This window comes from Rhinichthys klamathensis, unplaced genomic scaffold (genome assembly GCF_029890125.1).
Source record: "Rhinichthys klamathensis goyatoka isolate OS25496 unplaced genomic scaffold, OSU_Roscu_1.1 h1tg000056l_1, whole genome shotgun sequence".
Taxonomy (NCBI): domain Eukaryota; kingdom Metazoa; phylum Chordata; class Actinopteri; order Cypriniformes; family Leuciscidae; genus Rhinichthys; species Rhinichthys klamathensis.
The window spans coordinates 2,039,541-2,061,353 of record NW_026606601.1 but is presented as its reverse complement, the minus strand read 5'-3'; the positions used below and the strand labels follow the sequence as shown (position 1 = coordinate 2,061,353).

The window sequence follows — 21,813 nt, the reverse complement described above, 5'->3', positions numbered from 1 at the left end:
GATTTGACTCTTTAATTTGACTTGAATTGTCTTGTATGTATTTTAATTGGCTGGAAATACAGGTATGAGTGGAGGGTGACCAATTGGAATCCATGCCAGGTGACCCCTCTTTTGAGTCAGCAGGACCATCGCCATAGCAATGCCAGTGTCCTGTGCGGAGGCGGGATCCGGACCCGAGAGGCTTATTGTGTCAGGATCCATGACAGCACAGTACCATCCCATAGTAAGAACACTGTTTTAGAAAAAGTAAACCCTGGATTAATAGCATAGAATTATGATTTATGAATTATTGTTTAAGACAACATCACAGTATTATTTCAATTAAAAAGCACTGGAAGAACAGAAAATGTCTGCCTAAGAAGAGCTATCCGAGTCATTTATGAGATTCCATTTCAGTAAGGATGTTGCCCTAAAAGACCTTTTGATTTGGGATCAGATTGCTAATAAAACAAAGGCCAACTGACAGTACAATAAACAAATGTGACTGAGACTGTCGAGTGAGAGCCTTTTTTTAACATTAAAAGCATAAACATTGCTTTCATTTTATTTAATCCTTTTTATGCTGTCGAGACTCAGGGCAGAACACTAAGGGGGAGATTTAGTTTCCTCTGTGTTTCTATTTTTTGATTTAAATGGTAATCTGTTGCCACACAGTGAGAAGGACGGATTTGAATTTATTTTTGTGCAAGCTTCTGTAAGATCTGCAAAAAATGTTTTGAAAACACTTTTCACAACTCCCATAGTGCATGGTTGCAGAAAATATATATATATGTTTGTATTGAACATTGATGGAGCAACAGATTTTGTGTGAAAATAGATCATAAAAGTTGTAAATCTTGTACATTTATGAGGTGGCGAGGGGGGCCTTTTACCCCACACACGGGGTAAAAGGCTCACCAGCATGGGGCAAAAGGCACACATTAGTAATACTTTAGCTTTAATATGTTTTTTTAATAATGTCTACTTGTTCAAAACAATCACTTTAGCTAAGTTTGTACAATTTTCTGTTTATTTTGATTGAAAAAATAATTCATTTTTGTTCAATAAATACAGTCATTAAAATATGTTGTTACGGGTGGTGGATGGCTGGAAGCACGAGGAGACCAGGAAAACAGGATTTAATGAACAAAATCTCAGGAGCATAAACACACACTACAATATAAACGCACCATATACAAACGAGAACCGATAAGGAGTGAAAGAGAACACAGGGTTTACATACACAGAGAACAGATAGGGGAACAAGACACAGCTGGGGCAAATGAACTAGACACAGGTGAATAAACTAAACACTAACGAGGAACGGGAAACTGGAAACAGGACTGAACCAAATACACAAAGAACGGGGGAAACACAGGACATACATGTAACATTAGCCCCCCCTCCTGCAAGGCGCGTCCTCGCGCCGTGTAACATCAATAAGGGTGGGGGGGTGGGCGCCCTGGAGGCTGACGAGGGCGTGGCCTGTAGGAGTCCAATGCCTCCAGGGCGGAGCAGGAAGTGCAGGCGGCCAGGGTGGATCAGGAAATGCAGGCGGCCAGGGCGGAGCTGTTGGACCCTCGGGCGTCCAGGGCGGAGCTGTCGGACCCTCGGGCGTCCAGGGCGGTGGTGACCCTTCGGGTGGCCATGGTGGAGAGGACCCTTCGGGTGGCCATGGTGGTGAGGACCCTTCGGGCGGCCATGGCGGTGAGGACCCTTCGGGCGGCCATGGTGGTAGAGACCCTTCGGGCGGCCATGGCGGTGGAGACCCTTCAGGCGGCCATGGCGGAGACCTATGGCCCCCCCCCAACAAATTCTTGGGGAGAGTGACTGGATGAGGGACAGGCTCTGTGACAGGCTGGGCAGACGTGCCGTAAACCACCTCAGGCTGGGCAAACGGGACGTTAACAGTCTCTGGCTGGGCAGACGGGACGTTAACAGTCTCTGGCTGGGCAAGCGGTGAGGGCTCTTTGCTGGACGGGACCAGTGGCCAAGGTTTTGAGCTGGGCAGGACCAGCGTTGAAGAGGGCTTTGAGCTGGGCGGAACCAGCGGTGAAGTGGGCTTTGAGCTGGGCGGAACCAGCGGTGTAGAGAGCTCTGAGCTGGGCAGGACCAGCGACGAAAAGGGCTTAGAGCTGGACAGGACCAGCGGCGAAGAGGGCTTTGAGCTGGACAGGACCAGCGGCGAAGAGGGCTCTGGGCTGGACAGGATCAGCGGCGCAGACGGCTCTGGGCTGGACAGGACCAGCGGCGAAGAGGGCTTTGAGCTGGACAGGACCAGCGGCGAAGAGGGCTCTGAGCTGGACAGGACCAGTGGCGAAGAGGGCTCTGAGCTGGACAGGACCAGCGGCGAAGACGGCTCTGAGCTGGACAGGACCAGCGGCGAAGAGGGCTCTGAGCTGGACAGGACCAGCGGCGAAGAGGGCTCTGAGCTGGACAGGACCAGCGGCGAAGAGGGCTCTGAGCTGGACAGGACCAGCGGCGAAGAGGGCTCTGAGCTGGACAGGACCAGCGGCGAAGAGGGCTCTGAGCTGGACAGGACCAGCGGCGAAGAGGGCTCTGAGCTGGACAGGACCAGCGGCGAAGACGGCTCTGAGCCGGACAGGACCAGCGGCGAAGAGGGCTCTGAGCTGGACAGGACCAGCGGCGAAGAGGGCTCTGAGCTGGACAGGACCAGCGGCGAAGACGGCTCTGAGCTGGACAGGACCAGCGGCGAAGACGGCTCTGGACTGGACAGGACCAGCGGTGAAGACGGCTCTGGACTGGACAGGACCAGCGGCGAAGACGGCTCTGGACTGGACAGGACCAGTGGCGAAGAGGGCTCTGAGCTGGACAGGACCAGCGGCGAAGAGGACTTTGAGCTGGACAGGACCAGCGGCGAAGAGGGCTCTGAGCTGGACAGGACCAGTGGCGAAGAGGACTTTGAGCTGGACAGGACCAGCGGCGAAGAGGACTTTGAGCTGGACAGGACCAGCGGCGAAGAGGACTTTGAGCTGGACAGGACCAGCGGTGAAGAGGGCTTGGTACTGGAAGGAACCAGCGGCGAAGGCTCGGCTGGGCTGGACGGAACCAGCGGTAAAGGCTTTGTGGGACAAGACCCAGGCATGAGGGTCTTCTTGGCCATCCGCGTCGACATGAGCGGTGGGTCCATCACACTGGACATTAGTCTTGGGCGCCCCGAGACCGATCCGGTGATTGGCCTGATGGCTGGCGTGGCTTGAAGAGATTCTGCAAGGGTGGTCTCCTCTTCGGGGCTGTCGCAGAGCCCAACGGTGAACGGAGACCCATTATGAGACAGCACCCACTCGACGAATGCCTCGAAGTTCTCTCGAGGTCCCACACCGGGCAGGCGTGCCTTTGTCTCTACATTGAGGCCAGTATGAAATAAACCACTCAATGAGAGATCGGGGAAGGAGGTTAGGCACGCCAGGTCGAGATAAGCCGCGGTGTGGGCCTCGAGAGATAGCTGGCCCTGTTCCAGCAAGATCAGCTGCACTGCAGCATCCATCGTTGTTTTTAGGTCGGTTCTTCTGTTACGGGTGGTGGATGGCTGGAAGCACAAGGAGACGAGGAGACCAGGAAAACAGGATTTAATGAACAAAATCTCAGGAGAATAAACACACACTACAATATAAACGCACCATATACAAACGAGAACCGATAAGGAGTGAAGGAGAACACAGGGTTTACATACACAGAGAACAGATAGGGGAACAAGACACAGCTGGGGCAAATGAACTAGACACAGGTGAATAAACTAAACACTAACGAGGAGCGGGAAACTGGAAACAGGACTGAACCAAATACACAAAGAACGGGGGAAACACAGGACACACATGTAACATATGTTAATATAAATTATATTTTAAAAAATACAGAAACAAAATTATTTTAAAAAGTAAAGATTCTAATTATTGGCAAGCATTGAGGGAGATCCCGTAATAATTTAATATAGATTAAATTAGTAGTAATACAGTAGTAACAAAAAATTATATTATATTATATTATATGATTAATATTATATTTTTAAATATGATGGTGTCATTATAAATATGGGGATTATCTTTAAGGTAGACAACCAACTATATATATGTGACCTTGGACCACAAAAGCACTCTTATGTGTCCATTTTTTTTAAATTGAGATTTATACATCACATGAAAGCTGAATAAATAAGCTTTCCATTGATGTTTGGTTTGTTAGGATAGGACAATATTTGGCCGAGATACAACTATATGGCATAAAAGAAAAATCGATAATGTTGACCCATACAGTGTTTTGTTGGCTATTGCCACAAATATACCCGTGCAACTTAAGACTGGTTTGGTGGTCCAGGGTCACATGATATTTACCATCTGAATCTAACCATCTCATGTCAACAAATGCAAAAGTCAGCCAGCTATGTATTATCATATTAATTATTGTGCCTTTTGCTAAATTTCCACGTGCTGCTTGAAAAGCCGATGTTTGGTCATCTAGTGGTCTAGGAAAATAAAATCAAAGACGCCTTTTACCCCGGTGTGCCTTGTTGTACCCTACATCAATGGACATTTATGGTAAATCTGAAACTCTCACTGTTTTTTCATTATTAGTCAATCGGCCTGTTGGCAGGAACTTGTGCACTGGGCCTTTACCACCATTGGCTGAGTCTTGCTTCATTCCCTGTCAGAAACATTGTCCCCTCACGCCTTGGTCACCCTGGGGACCCTGTCTCCATGACAACTGTTTCGAACCCCAGGGAAAAAGAGGTGAGAGACAAAAACATCCCATAAAACCAGATCGCACACATTAGATTCCATTAGACACACTGTCCTTGGTTTCTCCTCTCAGTAATGTAAAAAGTGTATGAATCTCATAAGTGGGCGTATTTCTGACCCTAAGCTTTGGTGCCGCCCACTCATTGAGGCGACAGTGACAGGACAGCTGTATTCCTCTATTTTGTTCACTCGCTTTAAAGCATTTTTCTTTGTGTTCCTTTTTTTATTTATTCTCTCCTCTTCTTTAATGCGCATCATAGCTGCCGTAAAAGGCAACTCATATATTTCAGTTCAATATGGTTCACAGTTAAAATATAAATATATATATTTAAATAACAGCGCATATATATTTGGACAAGATCTTTGGCTGTTACACTCCTTAGTTTGCCAGAATGTGGGGGAACAGTATCTGCTAAAACGTTGGCAATGAGCATGTTTCTGTTTGAGTCATCGCTGATGTGGTTTTTTTTTTCTTGTTCCTCATTTTTTCAGGTTTCAGAATGAGAACTCGTTCTGTAATCACCGAGTCTTGGGTGGAGTTGGACAGTTGCCCTCACGTCAACGAAGCGATGATCTGCGATGACCCCTTCTGCTTCCAGTGGCGAGTGACATCACAGGGGCCCTGTGTTCCACGAAATGGATCGTGTGGCCCAGGATCCCAAGAACAGACTCTGGAGTGTGTGTCCGCCACAGGTATGAAGCTCATCTAAAACTGTTGTTCCAAACCTGTATGACTCACTTTCTTCCGTAGAATCTTCTCTTTTCCATTAATGAAGCTGAAAAAACAAACAAACATAAAAGTAAGCAGTCCATACAAGTCATACCCTATAAGTCAATTCATTCAAATATTTAATTATATGTTGCCATTTTTTTATTATTTTTTTTTGTAATCTATTGTAATGTTTTGTTCTGCAGCATTTTTTTTTCTGTATTTTTTTAGGCAAATAAATAAAAAATGACATCACTAATGGCGTCTATCAGTGATGAGTCTATTCTGGTGCAATGTGTCTTAAGATTTGAATGTATGCAAATGCAAATGAGAGGATTTTCAGGAAGGAGCAAAATACATTTTTGTCTGGTCGTCAAAGCTATTTATGGCTTCAGAAAACTGGAAACATAGTGTACAAGACCATTTTTTTTTTACTTTTTTTTTTTTTTTGGGAGCCTGATATCTCCCATACCTACTGTGCACTACTGTTCAAATGTCTGAGGTAAGTAGGATTTAAAATATATATATATATATTGTTACACGGGTGCATTTAATTGATCAAATAAATAAATGACAGTAAATCAATTTTTAATATGGAAGGTTTATGTTTCAAATAAATGCTGTTCTGTTGAACTTTTTTTACACAAAACTATTTTTTAACACTGATAATAATAAAAAAATATTCTTTAGCAGCAAATCATCATATTAGAATGATTTCTAAAGGATCATGTGAAGTGATCACTGAAGACTGGAGTAATAATGCAGAAAATACAGCTTTGCATCACATATTACAACCAATTACATCTTAAAATATATTAAAATAGAAAACGCTTATTTTGAATTGTGATAGTATTTCACAATATCACAATGAATGCATCCTTGGTGAGCATAAGAGACTTTTCCAAAAACATTGAAAAATCTTACTGACCACAAACTCTTGAACAGTAATCTATTCATTTTCATTGTATGGAAAACAGCAGCCAAGAGATTCTGCAAATGATCTCCTTCCATGGTGTAAAATCATCTTGAGTAAATGCATGATGGTGATTAAATGACGGCTTTACAGAACTATCCCTTTAATTATCTTTCTCAATCTCATCCTTCTTCACCTTCATCCCTCTAATTACTTTCAACCTTCTGTTATCCCCATCCTCAAACTCTTCAGCGATTAGTTATTTTTACTCACATAAGCAAATGATCAGCTGTCTTTTAATCTCCTCTCATCTCTCCTCTCCTCCCAGCGGCTATGTGGCATATTTCTTATCTGTCGTCTGTGCTTCTCATTGAGATGAGTTTAAGATCAGAACAGACAGACAGATCCATGTCACAGTGTTGCACTGCAGTTTTGACACACAAATGCACAGAGACACAAGTTTCAAAAAGCCTTAGGAGTCCTCTAAGGTCTTTCATTGTAATGTCACTCATCCATGTCAATTGCCAGTGCATGTGTTGTCCATCAGCAAGTATATGAGCGGTCTTAAGGGCTTTACTTCTGTGTGTGAAACATGTCCTTTTGTGGCTCGCCAAATGTCAGGCATTACTGGAAATGGTGGATTTGCAATTTTATACCCGACACACATATGCATTAAACCTGACAGCGTTATCTTCCCAGCATGCACTTAGAATGTTCTACAAAATGCAAAGTGAAGCTGAAATGCCAAAGCCATTAAAGTTGAAGTGCAGTTGACTTAAAGTGATAATGTATTCTTGCTGGAGATTTGAGTTGTAATCACATTACACTTGGTTAAAGTCACCTTATCTAACTTTGTCATAACAACACTACAAAGACTAAAACGTAATCTAGATTTTTACATATTCCGTCATGATGATAAAATACAATCCCATATGAAAAAAAAAATTATTTTGAGATGATAAAAAAAACATGTCAAATACACAAAAAATGGCCCAAAAATATATTGTTAATATAGATATTTACATATACTGTATTTTAAATATATTTTAGCTACCGATATCCTCATATTTGGACCTTTATATATACTGTATGTATATATGTATACATATATATATATATATATATATATTCATCCAAAATGCAAAATAATCCGAAATATATTTTTAATCTCAAGAATATATTTCCTTAAGCAGCGCTGTTTACAAGATAAATATACATTGGACAATATTTATATATATTTTGATTACACTATGGGTGGATGGTCACCAGGGTGTTGCTATGGTTTTTCAACCCGATCACACTAAATGCGTCTCTATAGCACGCAGTGTGTTTATCGTGTAATTTATACGCGAAAATTAGTTTTTACGTGCATAGGATACGCATGGGTTGGTTAGTTTAGTAGTGGTGTGGGGTGCGTGTGTATTATACGTTTGGATAGAATTAGTGGTGTGGGGTGCGTGTGTATTGCACGCAAATGAACTGCGTATCAAATGCACGCGAAAACTGCGTATCATATGCACGTAAAAACTCATTTTCGCGTATAAATTGCACGATAATACACAATGCGTGCTATAGAGACGCATTTACGTGAGAACAGGCTGGGTTTTTATTACATTGCTATATGTTTACTATGCTATTTTAAATGGTGTCTAGATAATTGCTTATTGGCCCTAGCAAAGAGCCTGTTGTTAAATACCCAGTGCTTCTCTCTGTGAATTTGTTAATGTATGATGATGATGATAATGCACTATTTGGCCGAGTTTTTGCTCTGGACAGACATGGTTCAATGATTCATTTGCAAAAGTTATCACTCCAGTTTTAGTGATCTGACTGCAAATTTGATGTTTATGAAGTAGCGTGAATTCTGCTGTATCGACAGTCCTGCAGTTCTAATGCTATACTATAATGCACTTTTTAATGCTCTAGGTAGATAATCACTCTGGGAAATTGCTTCTTCCAACAGTACAAATAGGGGGGAAAAAATCTCGTGTCTGCCACCGTGAAAAGAAAATTAAATAAACCCTTATAACACAACACAAAAAAATGATGATTACAGGGGTCATAAAAATACATTTTAAGGGCATCTTCAGACAAGACAGTCTCTTTTTGAAAATGCTCCGTTTGTGCATTTATATCTTATGATTCAGAGAGATTGATTTTTAGGGCCTAACATCAATTGAAGAAATGTTGCCCCTCCTGCATTTGAGATGTAATGAAGAAATGAACTATTGTGCCTCAATATCTGATTCTCAGAGCAGCGTCTGTAGGTTTATTGCTTGCCTTTAATCTTTGTACTTTTATCTCACAAACAACCTGAAGAACATCTTCTACTAGTTGAGTCTGTGCTTGTGTATATGTGTCTATTGTTCATTCCAATTTCACAAATAAAAAGATCTTCCACAAGATTGTATCATATGTGAGAATATACAGAAACATATATCCCCCCTCCCGTTTTAAACATAGACTATACTAAATATGGTCATAATTATGATTAAAACAAGAAAACTTCTGGATTAAGTTTATATTAATAAGCAGAAAACTAACAACATTTAGTGAGGTTAATGATTAAAAAAAGTGCCAATGAGTCTTGTTTTAATGATTTTTTTTTTCTGAAACATTTAGGACACACTTCAGAGTATTTTCCACACTGAGCTGAGTGAAGTTTAGCATTGATATTTTACTTCAGCATTCATTAGCAGATAATGATTTTCAAGCTTTCTGTTAATTAAAAAAGTGCCTTAATGTTGCCCAATCATGGTCTTTGAGGAAAGAATAGAGCAATCATGATGCTATTAAACATCTTATTTGCATATTATTCTACTTTAATTAAAGTAAAGTGGTTGTTGGGTGCGAGATAAGGGGAAACTGAGAAATTCCTGTGCTTAGAACAAACCATGATAATTATTTCAATGTTCTAATTTTGTTTCTTAGCAATGAATTTAATTACATATTTTCTTGTGTTGTATTGGAATAAGATGTTAATTGAATATGTTTGTTTGTTGAGAAAGTGAGAATTTAAGTTGTATGTGTTAAAGGAAAGTGAGAAAAGATAAACATTATAGTTAATATAAATAAAGAAAAAAAGAAAGAGAGAGAACAGGGGCATTTTTTTTTCTGATCAGATGCATTTGATCAGACGTTCCGCCTTCATCTTTGCATTATAGGGGAGCCAGTAGATAGTAACCAATGCCCAGGAGATCCTCCTCCAGTCGGACAGCTATGTGAGATGCCCTGTCCTGGGGACTGTGTGCTGGGACACTGGGGTTCCTGGACATCCTGTTCCCAATCCTGCTCCAGTAAACACCAAGAGGGGAAACAAAGTCGTTCCCGTCTTGTTCTGGCTCTTCCTGGGAAGCGTGAGTTCAGTCAGATTAAACATTTGGAGTGTCTATTTACACACAGAGCAAATTAGAGCAAATTAGAATTAGATGCAAAGAAAATACTGCTATTTTCACTTAGTGTTATAGTGACTATTGCTATTTGAGGCCTGATATACCTGATATACATGTTTTCATTATGATCAAAAATTATGTTATGTGTCTCGTAAAATAAAATTGTGAGCACTCTAAGAGTATAAATACGTGATGCAAAAGATAAATACATGATGCAAATGGTATATGAAGACATGTTGGAAACATAACATTTGTTGAAAACGTTGCAGAAAAGCTTAGTATAGCAGCTCTCGTACACATGGGCTTTATTAAAGTCCTTTTTGAGATTCTTTCAGTTTAATTATTCACAATGCCTCTTTTTTTAAACTCTAGACTCTGATTTACTCTGAGTACAAATCTCTAATCCCCATTTCAAAACGTTGTTTTGTCTTTGTCCTGTCATTCGCAGGCATGTTTCTTTTATGCTAGTCCCCATAAATCAGCTCTTTTTCATTAATTATACATTCTTTTATGACACACTCATCAAGGACATACCCTGCATTTGACCCCTAAAACACATGGTCCTTTGTCCTTAAAATGTGTGTGTGTGTGTGTGTGTGTGTGTGTGTGTGTGTGTGTGTGTGTGTGTGTGTGTGTGTGTGTGTGTGTGTGTGTGTGTGTGTGTGTGTGTGTGTGTGTGTGTGTGTGTGTCTGTGTCTGTGTCTGTGTGTGTGTGTGTGTGTGTGTGTGTGTGTGTGTGTGTGTGTGTGTGTGTGTGTGTGTGTGTGTGTGTGCACGTGCGTGTGTGTGTGTGTGTGTGTGTGTGTGTGTGTGTGTGTGTGTGTGTTGGTCACGGGATCATGAAATTGATCTAAAGTGACAGTAATGGCTTTTACATTGACACCAAATTCCTATTTTTGTTTTAAATGCTGTTCTTTTTATCTTTCTATTCATCATAGAATCCAAAAAAAGTTAAAAAATCATATCACGATTTCCACAAAAATATCAGGGAGCACAACCGTTTTCAACACTTTTTTTGAGCACCAAATCAACATATTATAAAGATATCTGAAGGATGACACTGAAGATTGGATTAATAGCTGATGAAAATAAATGAAAATAAAAAAGTAAACTGTAAACTGTAATAATTATATTTTACAATATAACTGTTTTTGCTGTAGGTTTAATTAAATAAATGCAGGCTTGTTAAGTAGAAGATCCTTTTTTTTTCTAAAAACATAAAATATCGTACCGATCCCAAACTTATACCCCAGTGTGTGTGTATGTATATATATATATATATATATATATATATATATTGATGTCCTTGATATGAGATGCAAAATGTGCAGATGTATTCATATGCAGAATAATATATATGAATATTCCAAATATGAATTTTCATTTAACTGAAAACTAATATGAGTTAGTTGATATTACTGTATGCCATAATAATGCCATATTACATTTGCAGTTATAAATAAATATGTTTAGGATATAAAAAAGAATCCTGAGCTATTTAGTTTGGTTGTAGATGGAAAGCCATGTCCTCCGGCTCCTGAGCTGGAGCAGTGGAGAGCCTGCAGCACGCACCCATGCACAGTGCACTACTGGGATACTTCACCTTGGCATCCCTGTGTGCCAAACACCATCACAGACAAGAGTGACGGGAACAGCACAGCCCAGATGGAGAATGATGCCACCTGTGGGACAGGGGTACAGATGCGCCAAGTCACGTGCAGGAGAGCTGGGAACGGACACGTACTGCCAAAACGGTATTAAAAAACGAAATCTTTCCTCCTAAAACCTGTGTAGACTTCTTTGACGATCACCTCTATCTCGTGTCTTGACTCTACTTCAGGTGTCCTGAATCCTCTCGTCCTGACACGATACGGTCTTGCCCGTTACCTTGCAAAACTGAATGCATCATCACACCTTTTAGTGAATGGAGTGCCTGTCCCTCTTCCTGTTTATCAGGTAAGCACATATTCCACTGACCCAATGTTTGACCTTTATGTATTTTTTTCTAAACTGTGATCATCTTTGCTTCTTTAGTGAATGCTACTGCCCCAAACCAGTCTCGTCATAGGATTATTATCCAGAGACCTGCTAACGGAGGTCAAGAGTGCCCGGACACTCTTTTTGAGGAGAGAGAATGTGATCCACCTCCTCTGTGCCCAACTTACAGGTAAAGAGAGAAATGGTTTCATCATTTCAAAGTTGGAAAAGTTGGACGTACTAAACCAACAAGTTAGCTAGCAGCCAGTTAATTTGAAATGTATAGAAACAAAATGAAATTAAATGAATTGAATTACTCAAATGCTGACCGGTTTAGTGATGATGTTTCAAAAGTCATTGACTATTGACGTGGTGTTTTTGAAAGAAGTCTCTTATGCTCACCAAGGCAGCATTTATTTGATCAAACATAATACAATCTGCAATACTGTGAAATATTAATACAATTTTAAATAACTGTTTTCTATTTGAATATATTTTAGAATGTAATGTATGATGCAAAGCTGAAATTTCAGCATCATTACTCCAGTCTTGTCACGTGTCACATGATCCTTCAGAAATCATTTCAATATGCTGATTTGATGCTCAAGAAACATTTCTTCTTATTATCAATGTTGAAAAAAGTTGTGCTGCTTAATGTTTTTGTGGAAAATGTGATGCAGTTTATCCAGAAAGTTCAAAATAACAGTTTATTTTAAATAGTAAAGACATTATAATGTAAACAAAATCTGTCACTTTTGATCAATATAATGTGTCCTTTCGGAATAAAAGAAAAAAATCTTACAGACTCGATCTGTACTGTACTATAAAGCTGCGTATAGATCATGAAGTACAAATCTCTCGCTTCTCACGTCCGTCATAATTAACTTGATATCAACTTACAGTATATACATAAATACCATTGAAACATACCATGACACTTTTTTTTTTTTGTTATAACTGTAATTTTCCTGATTTAAACATTTTAGCATTCATAAACCTAGGAAAAACAATTAACATAAAATTAATAAATGTAAAGTTTCCCATCGACCTTTTAAAACTAGTTGAAAGCATTTTTTAAGACAACTACCCAAATATAATAAAACCATGTGCAACATGTGGTGTTACTCAGTTAAAAGGTGGTAATGTGTATCCCTACTAAATGTGCCAACAAAATACAAAATGTTTATAAAATGTAATTGGATATTAGCCAGACACTGCAACATGTTTTCTGTGGTGGATGTTTCCTGGCAGATGGCAGACCCACCGCTGGCATCAGTGCGTTCTGGTACCTGATTCGGTGAGGCAGGCTGTGGGTGGGCCCGCAGAGGCATGCGGTGTTGGCCTCGAGACAAGAGGTAAGTGACGGATTAGGATCTCTGTATAATTTAAAGTTTTATTAAGGAAGTTCTGCTAAACCGGGGTTACTGTAGGACGATAACTTATCTTAGCTACTCAGAGGGACTTCTGCGCTGCCTGAAGGTTTCTTCCTGGCAATTTTCCTCACATCCCCATCTTATAGAAAGTTGTCAAAATGTCAGAGGGGACACACTGCGTGGTGTGAAATCGGACATCTGTGTCTCCGGGCCGTTTTAAAATGCCCTGCTGGTGCTTCATGTAAATTTAATGGCAAGTGCTGGCCTATCAAGACTCAAGACAGTTTTAGAAAGTGAGACAGGGTATTTCTAAGAAAATGTATTATTTCCTCAAGATGCACATACTGGGCTTCAGGAAACACAAGCAGAACGATTATCCATGTAAGTTATTTGTAAAAATCGTTCTTTATTAATTTGTTGCATTCGATGCTGTGGAACAATTTACATAAGACTGTGTTGCGGGCGCCAAAACCTATTTGTACACTTTAAAAGGATTGAAAGTTTAGCCAATTTTTTTTTACTCACATGTCATTCAAACCCTCTTTTTTCTTCTATGGAGCACAAAAATGAGAGTTTGAAGAATATTTTTGACTGTACACTGTCCGTACAAAACAACACTGGACCCCATTGACTTTCATTGCAAGGACGAAAAACAGTCAACAGACATTTTTCTAAATATCTTCTCTTGTGTTTCATAGAAGGAAGAAAGAGAGTGAACAAAGGATGATACAATTTTCATTTTATCACATTAAATGGATGTTTCATTATATTTGACACAGATAACATTTGATAAATGTTAAAAATAAATATAAAAAACTTTTTCATTTAGTTGAACTTGAACTTTAGATGTACTAAAATAACTAAAACTGAAATAAAAATGTATAAAAACTACATAGACATATATTTTTTAAAAATGACAAAAGTACACTACATAATTGCTGAAACTTTAACTAATATTAAAATGGAAAATATAAAAATAAAAAACTCAATTCAAAACATTAAAGTCCCCCTGTAGTCTATATTTTTATCCCTTAAAACTGTGATCTTTGATCTGTAATTGAATTACATATTTAAATTTTTTTTCCTGTGAAAATAATTTTTTCATGCCTTAAAATAGCTTCAATGTAACTCTACAACACCCTTGCTCCATTTAGTATACATGGATATGCATATTAGTCCCCGCCTCCACTCACTCACTCCAGCTCAGAGATCCACTCTGTCAACTTTACTGTAGTAAACGACACGATGGCAAGTGGAAATACCGGTTTATTTCAGCCATAAATGTTTGAACCAGAAACTGATTCAGAAGAAGAACTAGAAGAGTGAAGATATAAGTCGATGCATTAGAATGGTAATCCGTTTTATGTATTGCTCTCTACGTCGGGCACATCACGGTTATTGATATGATTCGAATTTTGCTTGACGTTATCACACAGCTAATAATGTGTTGCTAATGTTACACAAACTATGTTCCCGTTCACCATCTCAGAGTCAGACAGCTGCCTTCTACAAATCAGCATTCGTATAAACGCTTTGAACAATTTAGAACGTCAGTGGAGAAAGGCATATAGTTCATCATAACATTGTAATAAACGTCATTTAAATAATTCACCCGCTATATTGCTAAATGTTCCTGATTTTTCATATCAACAGAAAAATACACTGAAATAACCTGGCTTCTCTTGAGACTCCCCTGCTTCAGAGCGGTCATAGTTAATGATATAAAGCCCGCCCGGACGTTGACGGGATTGTTTACATGTTAGAGAACAACGGCGATTTCAAACCGTTTTGTTTTTTTATCACGGCACTTTTAAGGAGAAAATACTCAGCAATGGTGTTTAACTGATAAGTTTGCACATGGCTTGTCTTAAAGGGATAGTTCACTTTGAAATTAATTTTTGGTATGTTTTATCTTACCTCAAGGGCATCCAAGATGTAGGTGTCTTTGTTTCCGCAGTAGTTTCAATTTTGATATTTTTAGGTCAAACCGTTCTTGTCTGTCAGTCATATAATAATGCAGGTCTATGGTCACCACCTCAAAGAGCATGCACAGAGAAGTCCAAATTAAACATGATTTAATGACTCGTAAATGTAAGTACACATTGATGGCCTAAGACACGAAACGAGCGGTTTGTGTGAGAAAACGAACAGTATTTATATAGTTTTTACCTCTTGTAACCACAGCCACGTTCAAGTGATCTGAGGGCGCGGGCGCTTCGGTCTGCGCAAGCGCCGGAAGTGATCTCTCGCGCGTGTACGTCACTCATTGTTTACACAGACATTTCAGAAGTGTTACCTTTCACTGTGAAGATCTAAACATATTTAGATATACAGGAAATCGCAATGGAAGACGATTTCGATATATCAACAGACAACGTTTGTTGATATAAATCATGTTTAATTTGGACTTCTCTGTGCATGCTCTTTGAGGTGGTGACCATAGACCTGCATTATATGACTGACAGACAAGAACGGTTTGACCTAAAAATATCAAAATTGAAAATACTGTGGACACAAAGACACCTACATCTTGGATGCCCTTGAGGTAAGCTAAAACATACCACAAATTTATTTCAAAGTGAACTATCCCTTTAAAGCATATTAAAAACACCACATAGACATATAAACAACATTAAAAACGTGATTTTCACTACAGGGGGACTTTAATAAAAACTTAAATAATATCTGAATGATACTAAAATAATGCTGGTTTGACATTGTCCAACATATTTTATACTACTTTTGAAGAAAATAAAAAAATGTCTTTGCCTTTCTCTTTTTCCTCTTTGTCATGTTTGCAGAGGTGTCGTGTGTTGGTGCAGATGATTCTCCAGCAGATATGACAGACTGCGTGAGGTGGGCAGGAGTGATGCCCATCCCGGTGAGGGAGTGTCGTGTGCCATGTAGAGATGAATGTAGCTTCACCTCCTGGAGCAGATTCACCCAATGTCAAGGCTGTGGAAGCTGGCGCACCCGCACCCGATCTCTGATAGGTAACCAGACTGCATTCTGATTATCACAATGTTTTTCTGAAAGCACACACACCATCCAAGCTCCCCTTCCGTCCAAACTCTCAGGTCGCAGTAAGAAGCGCTGGCGATGCCAACAGGAGGAGTTGTTTCCTCTCATGGAGAAAGAAGCTTGTCCTTGTTCCGAATTTCACACCAAGCCTCAGGGTCCCTGGTCTCCTTGTTTGCTTTCACCAGTAAAGAATATTGCTGGCCATCCTTTCATCCAAGGAGTTTCCCACCAAGGCCAAAAGACAGTCCAGGACTGGCGAGCTCAGAGGAAGGACAGCGAGTGTGGGCACGGGAAGCGCTACAGAGCTCTTGCCTGTCTCGATCACCTGGGGAAACTGGTGGATCCGGACCTCTGTAGCAGCCCTGGTGATGTGCTCTTCAAAATATATATATCTTATTGTTTTATACTATTATTAGTTATACTATATATTAAATGTATCGCTAAGTAGTAAGTGCCATGCATGCTGTTACAGGTTATGAAGAAGAAGTGTGTCGTGTGCCCTGTTTTACGGACTGTAAGCTGAGTGAGTGGTCGAATTGGTCCGCCTGCAGCGCCTCCTGTGGTGGGGGTGTGAAAGTTCGCTCTCAGTGGCTACGAGAGAAGCCTTTCAATGGAGGTCGACCCTGCCCAAAACTCAATTACAAAAATCAGGTGAGAATAATTTTACACTTAGATAGAGTTGTTCTGATAACTTTAAATATCCAGAGACATTTTGCATTAGATTTACAATTGAGATTGACAGTTCAGTCTATTTAAAATAGCCTAAAAAAATCACATGCTGCTGTACACATGAACACACGTGTATGCTTAAATTGTATGTGTTCATATATTCATGAATAGTGTTTGTTCATATGTGAGCGGGAGTCACCGAGGACAAGGCAGTGTGTGTGTGTGTGTGTGTGTGTGTAATGTTTTATTTATCTGGCCTGGCTTTGGGGGTCTTCCCCTGCCTGCCCACTTTCAGCTCAACTACATAAGACAAGACTGGAGAGGATCAAGACCTCCGGGGACTGAACCTCTTATCCCCCCATCTTTTTGCTCTTTTTCCTTTTATTTCACTCTCTTTATTTTATTTTCCATCAGGGCAGGTCAAGCAGCATTAAAGTTTCATGGATCTGAACTGGAGTCAGCAAGCATTTCCTTCAGCTCAGTTTCCCTCATATAAATGAACCACTAAATAACGAATCTACGGTGGGGGCAAACATCTTCCAGTAGAAACTAATAGAAATTATTTCCTTTTCTTTCCCTTTTTCAATTTCCTGTTTTCCTATTCCTCCTTCCTTTCCCTATTACTTTCCACTTCCTCTTGCTTTCATTTCCTTTTCTTTCTGCATTAATACTTTTTCCTTTTATTTTCCTTTTCCCATTCCTTTCATTTCCTTTTCCTTTCCCCACTTTTTTCTTTCTTTCCTTTGCTTTACGTTTACTTTCCACTTTTTTCAATTTCCCTTTCCTATTCCTATTTAATTTAATTTAATTTATTTTACAATTTCCCTTTCTTTTCCTTTCCTCTTTCTTCATATTCTTTTTCTCTATGCATTTGTTCCATTTTCTTTCCCATTTCTTTTCATTTACTTTCCTTTTCTGTTTCCTTCCCCATTCATTTTATTCATTTCATTTCCCTTTTCCTTTCCCCATTTTTTAAATTTTCTTTCTTTTTATTTTCATTTCTTTCCTTTTTCATTTCCTTTGCTTTGCTTTACTTTCCTATTTTGGTACTTTCCTTTTTTCCTTTCTTCTTCCTTTCTCCATTAATTTCCTCTTCCTTTCTTTCATATCCTTTTCTTTATACATTTGTTTCTTTTCATTTTCCAATTCCTTTTCCTTCCCCTTCCCTTTATTTTTTATTGCCTTTGTTTTCCTTTATTTTTATTTCCTTTCTTTACTTCTTATTTTCCTCTGCTTTGCTCTACTTTTTGCCTCTTCCCATTCCACTTTCCTATTCATATTTCATTTCCCCTTTTATATCCTCTTCCTTTCTTTTCCCCTTCCTTTTCCCCATTCATTCCTCTTTCTTTCTTGTGGTTTTGCTGCTGGTCATATTCTGCTGATATGAATATCTACAAAGGCTCAGGTGAGTACTCTAGAGATTTGTGTGTGTGTGTGCGTGTGTGTGTGTGTGTGTGTGTGTGTGTGTGTGTGTGTGTGTGTGTGTGTGTAATATTTTGTCCTTAAAAGTGTGTGTGTGTGTGTGTGTGTGTGTGTGTGTGTGTGTGTGTGTGTGTGTGTGTGTGTGTGTCTGCCTGTATAAATATTAGCATGTTATCTTTTTTCTATACACACTTTGTGAGATGCACAACACACACTTGTGTGCATGCTGCCATAACTAAAATCATAGCTATGTTGTCTGTGATCAGGTGTCTGAGGTACTTCCCTGTTACTCTGACTGCAGTCAGTATGTGTGGGAAGTGGAGTCCTGGTCCATGTGCATCATAACGCCACCAAACAATCTCACGAACACTGGATCGACACAGCCTTCCTGCGGAGAGGGTTTCCGGACCTGCAAAATCCAGTGAGCTTATCACGCTTAGTCTTTAAATGAGCAAATTATCTCTTTAAAAGTTTAATTAAAAAGAAGTTGTGTCTCGTACTGAGAATGTCTTTTTAAAATGTCCCCATTCTGCCACAATACAGCAGCACAATATATTGTGTTTTACCTCTGTGGTACAATGATAAAACAGATCCTGTGTGCGTCACACAGCAAAATTGTCTCATAAGTCAGCGTTCAGAACCGAGGAGAGGTCACATCAGTGCCAAACAGATTCATGGGGTCATAACTCTTCTTCTTAAAGATAAGTGAGGTCATAACTCTGCCCTTCAGTCTAAAGTGAGGTCAGGAGGGGATGATGGGATACTATGGGTAATGTTATAACTGAACAACAATGTTTTCTGGTTCTATTTGTGCTCTAACCCTGACTGAGAGGCGCCACAAAAACCCTAGACCACGTCTGACTTTTAGGCTCTTTATAGTTTCATTTAAATTATATAAAAAACTTTTGTTTGTCCCTGACTGAAAGCTGCTTGAAAAGGGGAGGAGAAAACCAGGATGAGGTTGTGGATGACTCACTGTGTGCCCAGGAGGAACAGCCAATCGCAGCTGAGACCTGTCTACTGCCGTGCCCCGCCCACTGTGTGACATCAGAGTGGAGCCAGTGGAGCAAATGTACAGTGGTCAGTTTGACTGATGGAGGAATAGATGGAGGGGTTGATGAATGGATAATAAAATGTCAGGATGGAGGGAAGCTTGTCATGATGGGATGACTAAAATGAACATTTATTACTTATACAATAATACAATATATTCCTGTTGGATGATGGACGGTTGAAAGTTCCCACAATAAAAATAGGTGCATTAATAAGTAAATAATAATTAATTTCTAAAAATGTCAAATGGTGAATTGATTGGAATGTGCATGTTTAGCACTTGTTGATTACCACTGAAAAATATAGTCCCTAGTACATTAGCAAAAACAAGCTTTACAGTACTTATTACAGTAATGCACTTTAATGGACGTCTAGGGTGCAAGTTACCGCACCTGAATAAACAATAAAATGCACATTGTTTTGAAGGTGTAGCCACATGACTTTTAAATTATGCTTCTTGACATGACACAAATGGGGCAGAATTGCTTACTAACCTGTTATATTAAATATATCCTAAAGCCTGTCATTTTTATCTTGATACTCAACGGTTTACATAGAGAAAAATCCACTTACAACAGTTACAACCTTTTTTACTCCAACGCCAATGACCACAACAATATTAAAAGATTAAAATAAGTAACTACAATAATTATAATTAAGATTAAACTACTTACATTTTGGAGTTCCAGAAGTTTTTGGGGTGAGTTTAAAGACTTCCGTTGTAAATGCATTTCTGTAAACACAATGAATGAAAAGTCCCTATTAGTCATATACTGACGCTTTTGCCAAAGTCTACATCCGACGCACATGGCACCCTTTAGCGTCAATATAACACGCTTCGGTTATGGGTAGGTTTAGGTGTGGGGTAGTGTTAGGATTAGACCACTAGGAGGCGCCACATATCAGCGTCTCACATTGACGCTAAAGGGTGCCATGTGCGTAACAGTGCGTTGGATATAGACGCTTTGGCAAAAGCGTCAGTATATGACGCCTTGGGATGAGAATGCGTTGTATATGTATGATGTTATACTGGTGTGATTGATGTCTGCATTCCCCAAGGATTGTAACTCTGGTGATTTGAGGTGGAGGAGTAGAACTGTTTTGCGGTGGCCAGAAGGAGATCATACCTGCCCTGATCTAAACCAGACTCAATCCTGTATCAATATGACCTGTCTCAAATACTCCTACGTTTACTCAGGTACTGTAACAAACATTCACACCAGTGGCGAGGCCAGACATTTTAAAGTGAGTGGACCTTGGTGAAACAGGGTGGACCTCAGTGCCCTCAAACTGAAGTACAGCATTTTACAATACATGAGATAAAAAATATAGATGCAAATTTTGACACCTAAAAAAATAGCTGAATAAAATATGCCTAAATTGAAAATAAAAATGTAAACATGTGATCTGTTGAGCATCATGCATAACAGTTAGTCTCATATATCGTTGAAAAGGTCTCAACTAACAGAATACATCAAGCATAATTGTTTAGGTATAGAGACCGATATCCACGGCCGCATTAACAATAGGGCTAGGCGGGGCTAAAGCCCCGGGGCCCGAGCAAGGAGGGGGCCCGTGATTGGCTGTGGAGTAGATACTAGCCATCTGATTGCCAAAGCCTTACCACGCAACGCCCCCCACAAATTAGCCCTGTTATTTAGTGGTGCTTTGCCGTATATTCCATGCATTATCATGGAATCATTATCATTAATATTATCCACAGTATTCCTGCGCCCCATGACGCTTTGCGCGAATTATGGGTGTAACTTCCGGTAAGATGTAAACAATCAGTGAAAGACTAAGCTCTATGGACGCAATAATAGATTTTTAAACCTTTTACGATGACATTACATTATTCTACTCACCCTTCAACCATTGAACATTAAAAGGACATTTAAAAGTGTAAAAGCATCAACAAGCTAACTTTCAACAGACCATGAATAATCTCAAAAGCAACTTTCCACAGCTAAATCGGTCGGTTAAATATCACTGTGGTGATCTGTATTATGTAACGTTGCCTTAATAAAAAAGTGTTTTACTTCAGCATTACGTGATACTATTTTAAAGTGATTTCAGTCATTTTGACAGATAATAAATTGTATTTACCCGTGAAACCAAACCTGGAAAGAGACGTGAGGATTTGGAGAGGATCCCAGTGCATTATTAATGGTATACATAGTAAATTAAATCGGGAGAACAGACCACAAATGTGCAGTATGTGTTGACCTTTGTCATACTATTACAGCGGAATTCAAAAGGAAAAAAAGAAAATAATCATGAGGAAAAGAATGCAGAGCTCTTACTATGGATATTCTTGTTATAACATGTCACGTTAAAATACCAAGTGTTACGTTATTCTCATGTTATTCTTAGATAAAACATGAAAGAAAACTGATTGCTCATTAAGTCAAACTGACGGATCAGGTTTATTTGTAGGGCAACCTTATGATTTGAAATGATTCGTTTCAGTCTTTTTGAATGGAAGTTCCCCAAACCGGAAGTGCCGCCCATAATTCAAAACGCAGTAAGCTTGTCAGGAATAAGGTGG

The 21,813-nt window shown here is 39.6% G+C and overlaps 1 protein-coding gene across 1 annotated transcript in view; it reads left to right on the top strand.

Moving 5' to 3' along the window:
• thsd7bb (thrombospondin, type I, domain containing 7Bb) overlaps positions 1-21,813 on the top strand; it is a 61,102-nt gene that overhangs the window by 29,905 nt on the left and 9,384 nt on the right. The window contains exons 5-18 of the mRNA XM_056248638.1: positions 63-223; positions 4,572-4,727; positions 5,229-5,429; positions 9,523-9,714; positions 11,264-11,504; positions 11,591-11,706; positions 11,785-11,917; positions 12,979-13,082; positions 15,902-16,093; positions 16,178-16,486; positions 16,594-16,772; positions 18,479-18,633; positions 19,139-19,292; positions 20,325-20,463. Coding sequence (XP_056104613.1) covers positions 63-223; positions 4,572-4,727; positions 5,229-5,429; positions 9,523-9,714; positions 11,264-11,504; positions 11,591-11,706; positions 11,785-11,917; positions 12,979-13,082; positions 15,902-16,093; positions 16,178-16,486; positions 16,594-16,772; positions 18,479-18,633; positions 19,139-19,292; positions 20,325-20,463 — 2,432 coding nt within the window. The remainder of the gene's footprint in view (positions 1-62; positions 224-4,571; positions 4,728-5,228; positions 5,430-9,522; positions 9,715-11,263; positions 11,505-11,590; positions 11,707-11,784; positions 11,918-12,978; positions 13,083-15,901; positions 16,094-16,177; positions 16,487-16,593; positions 16,773-18,478; positions 18,634-19,138; positions 19,293-20,324; positions 20,464-21,813) is intronic.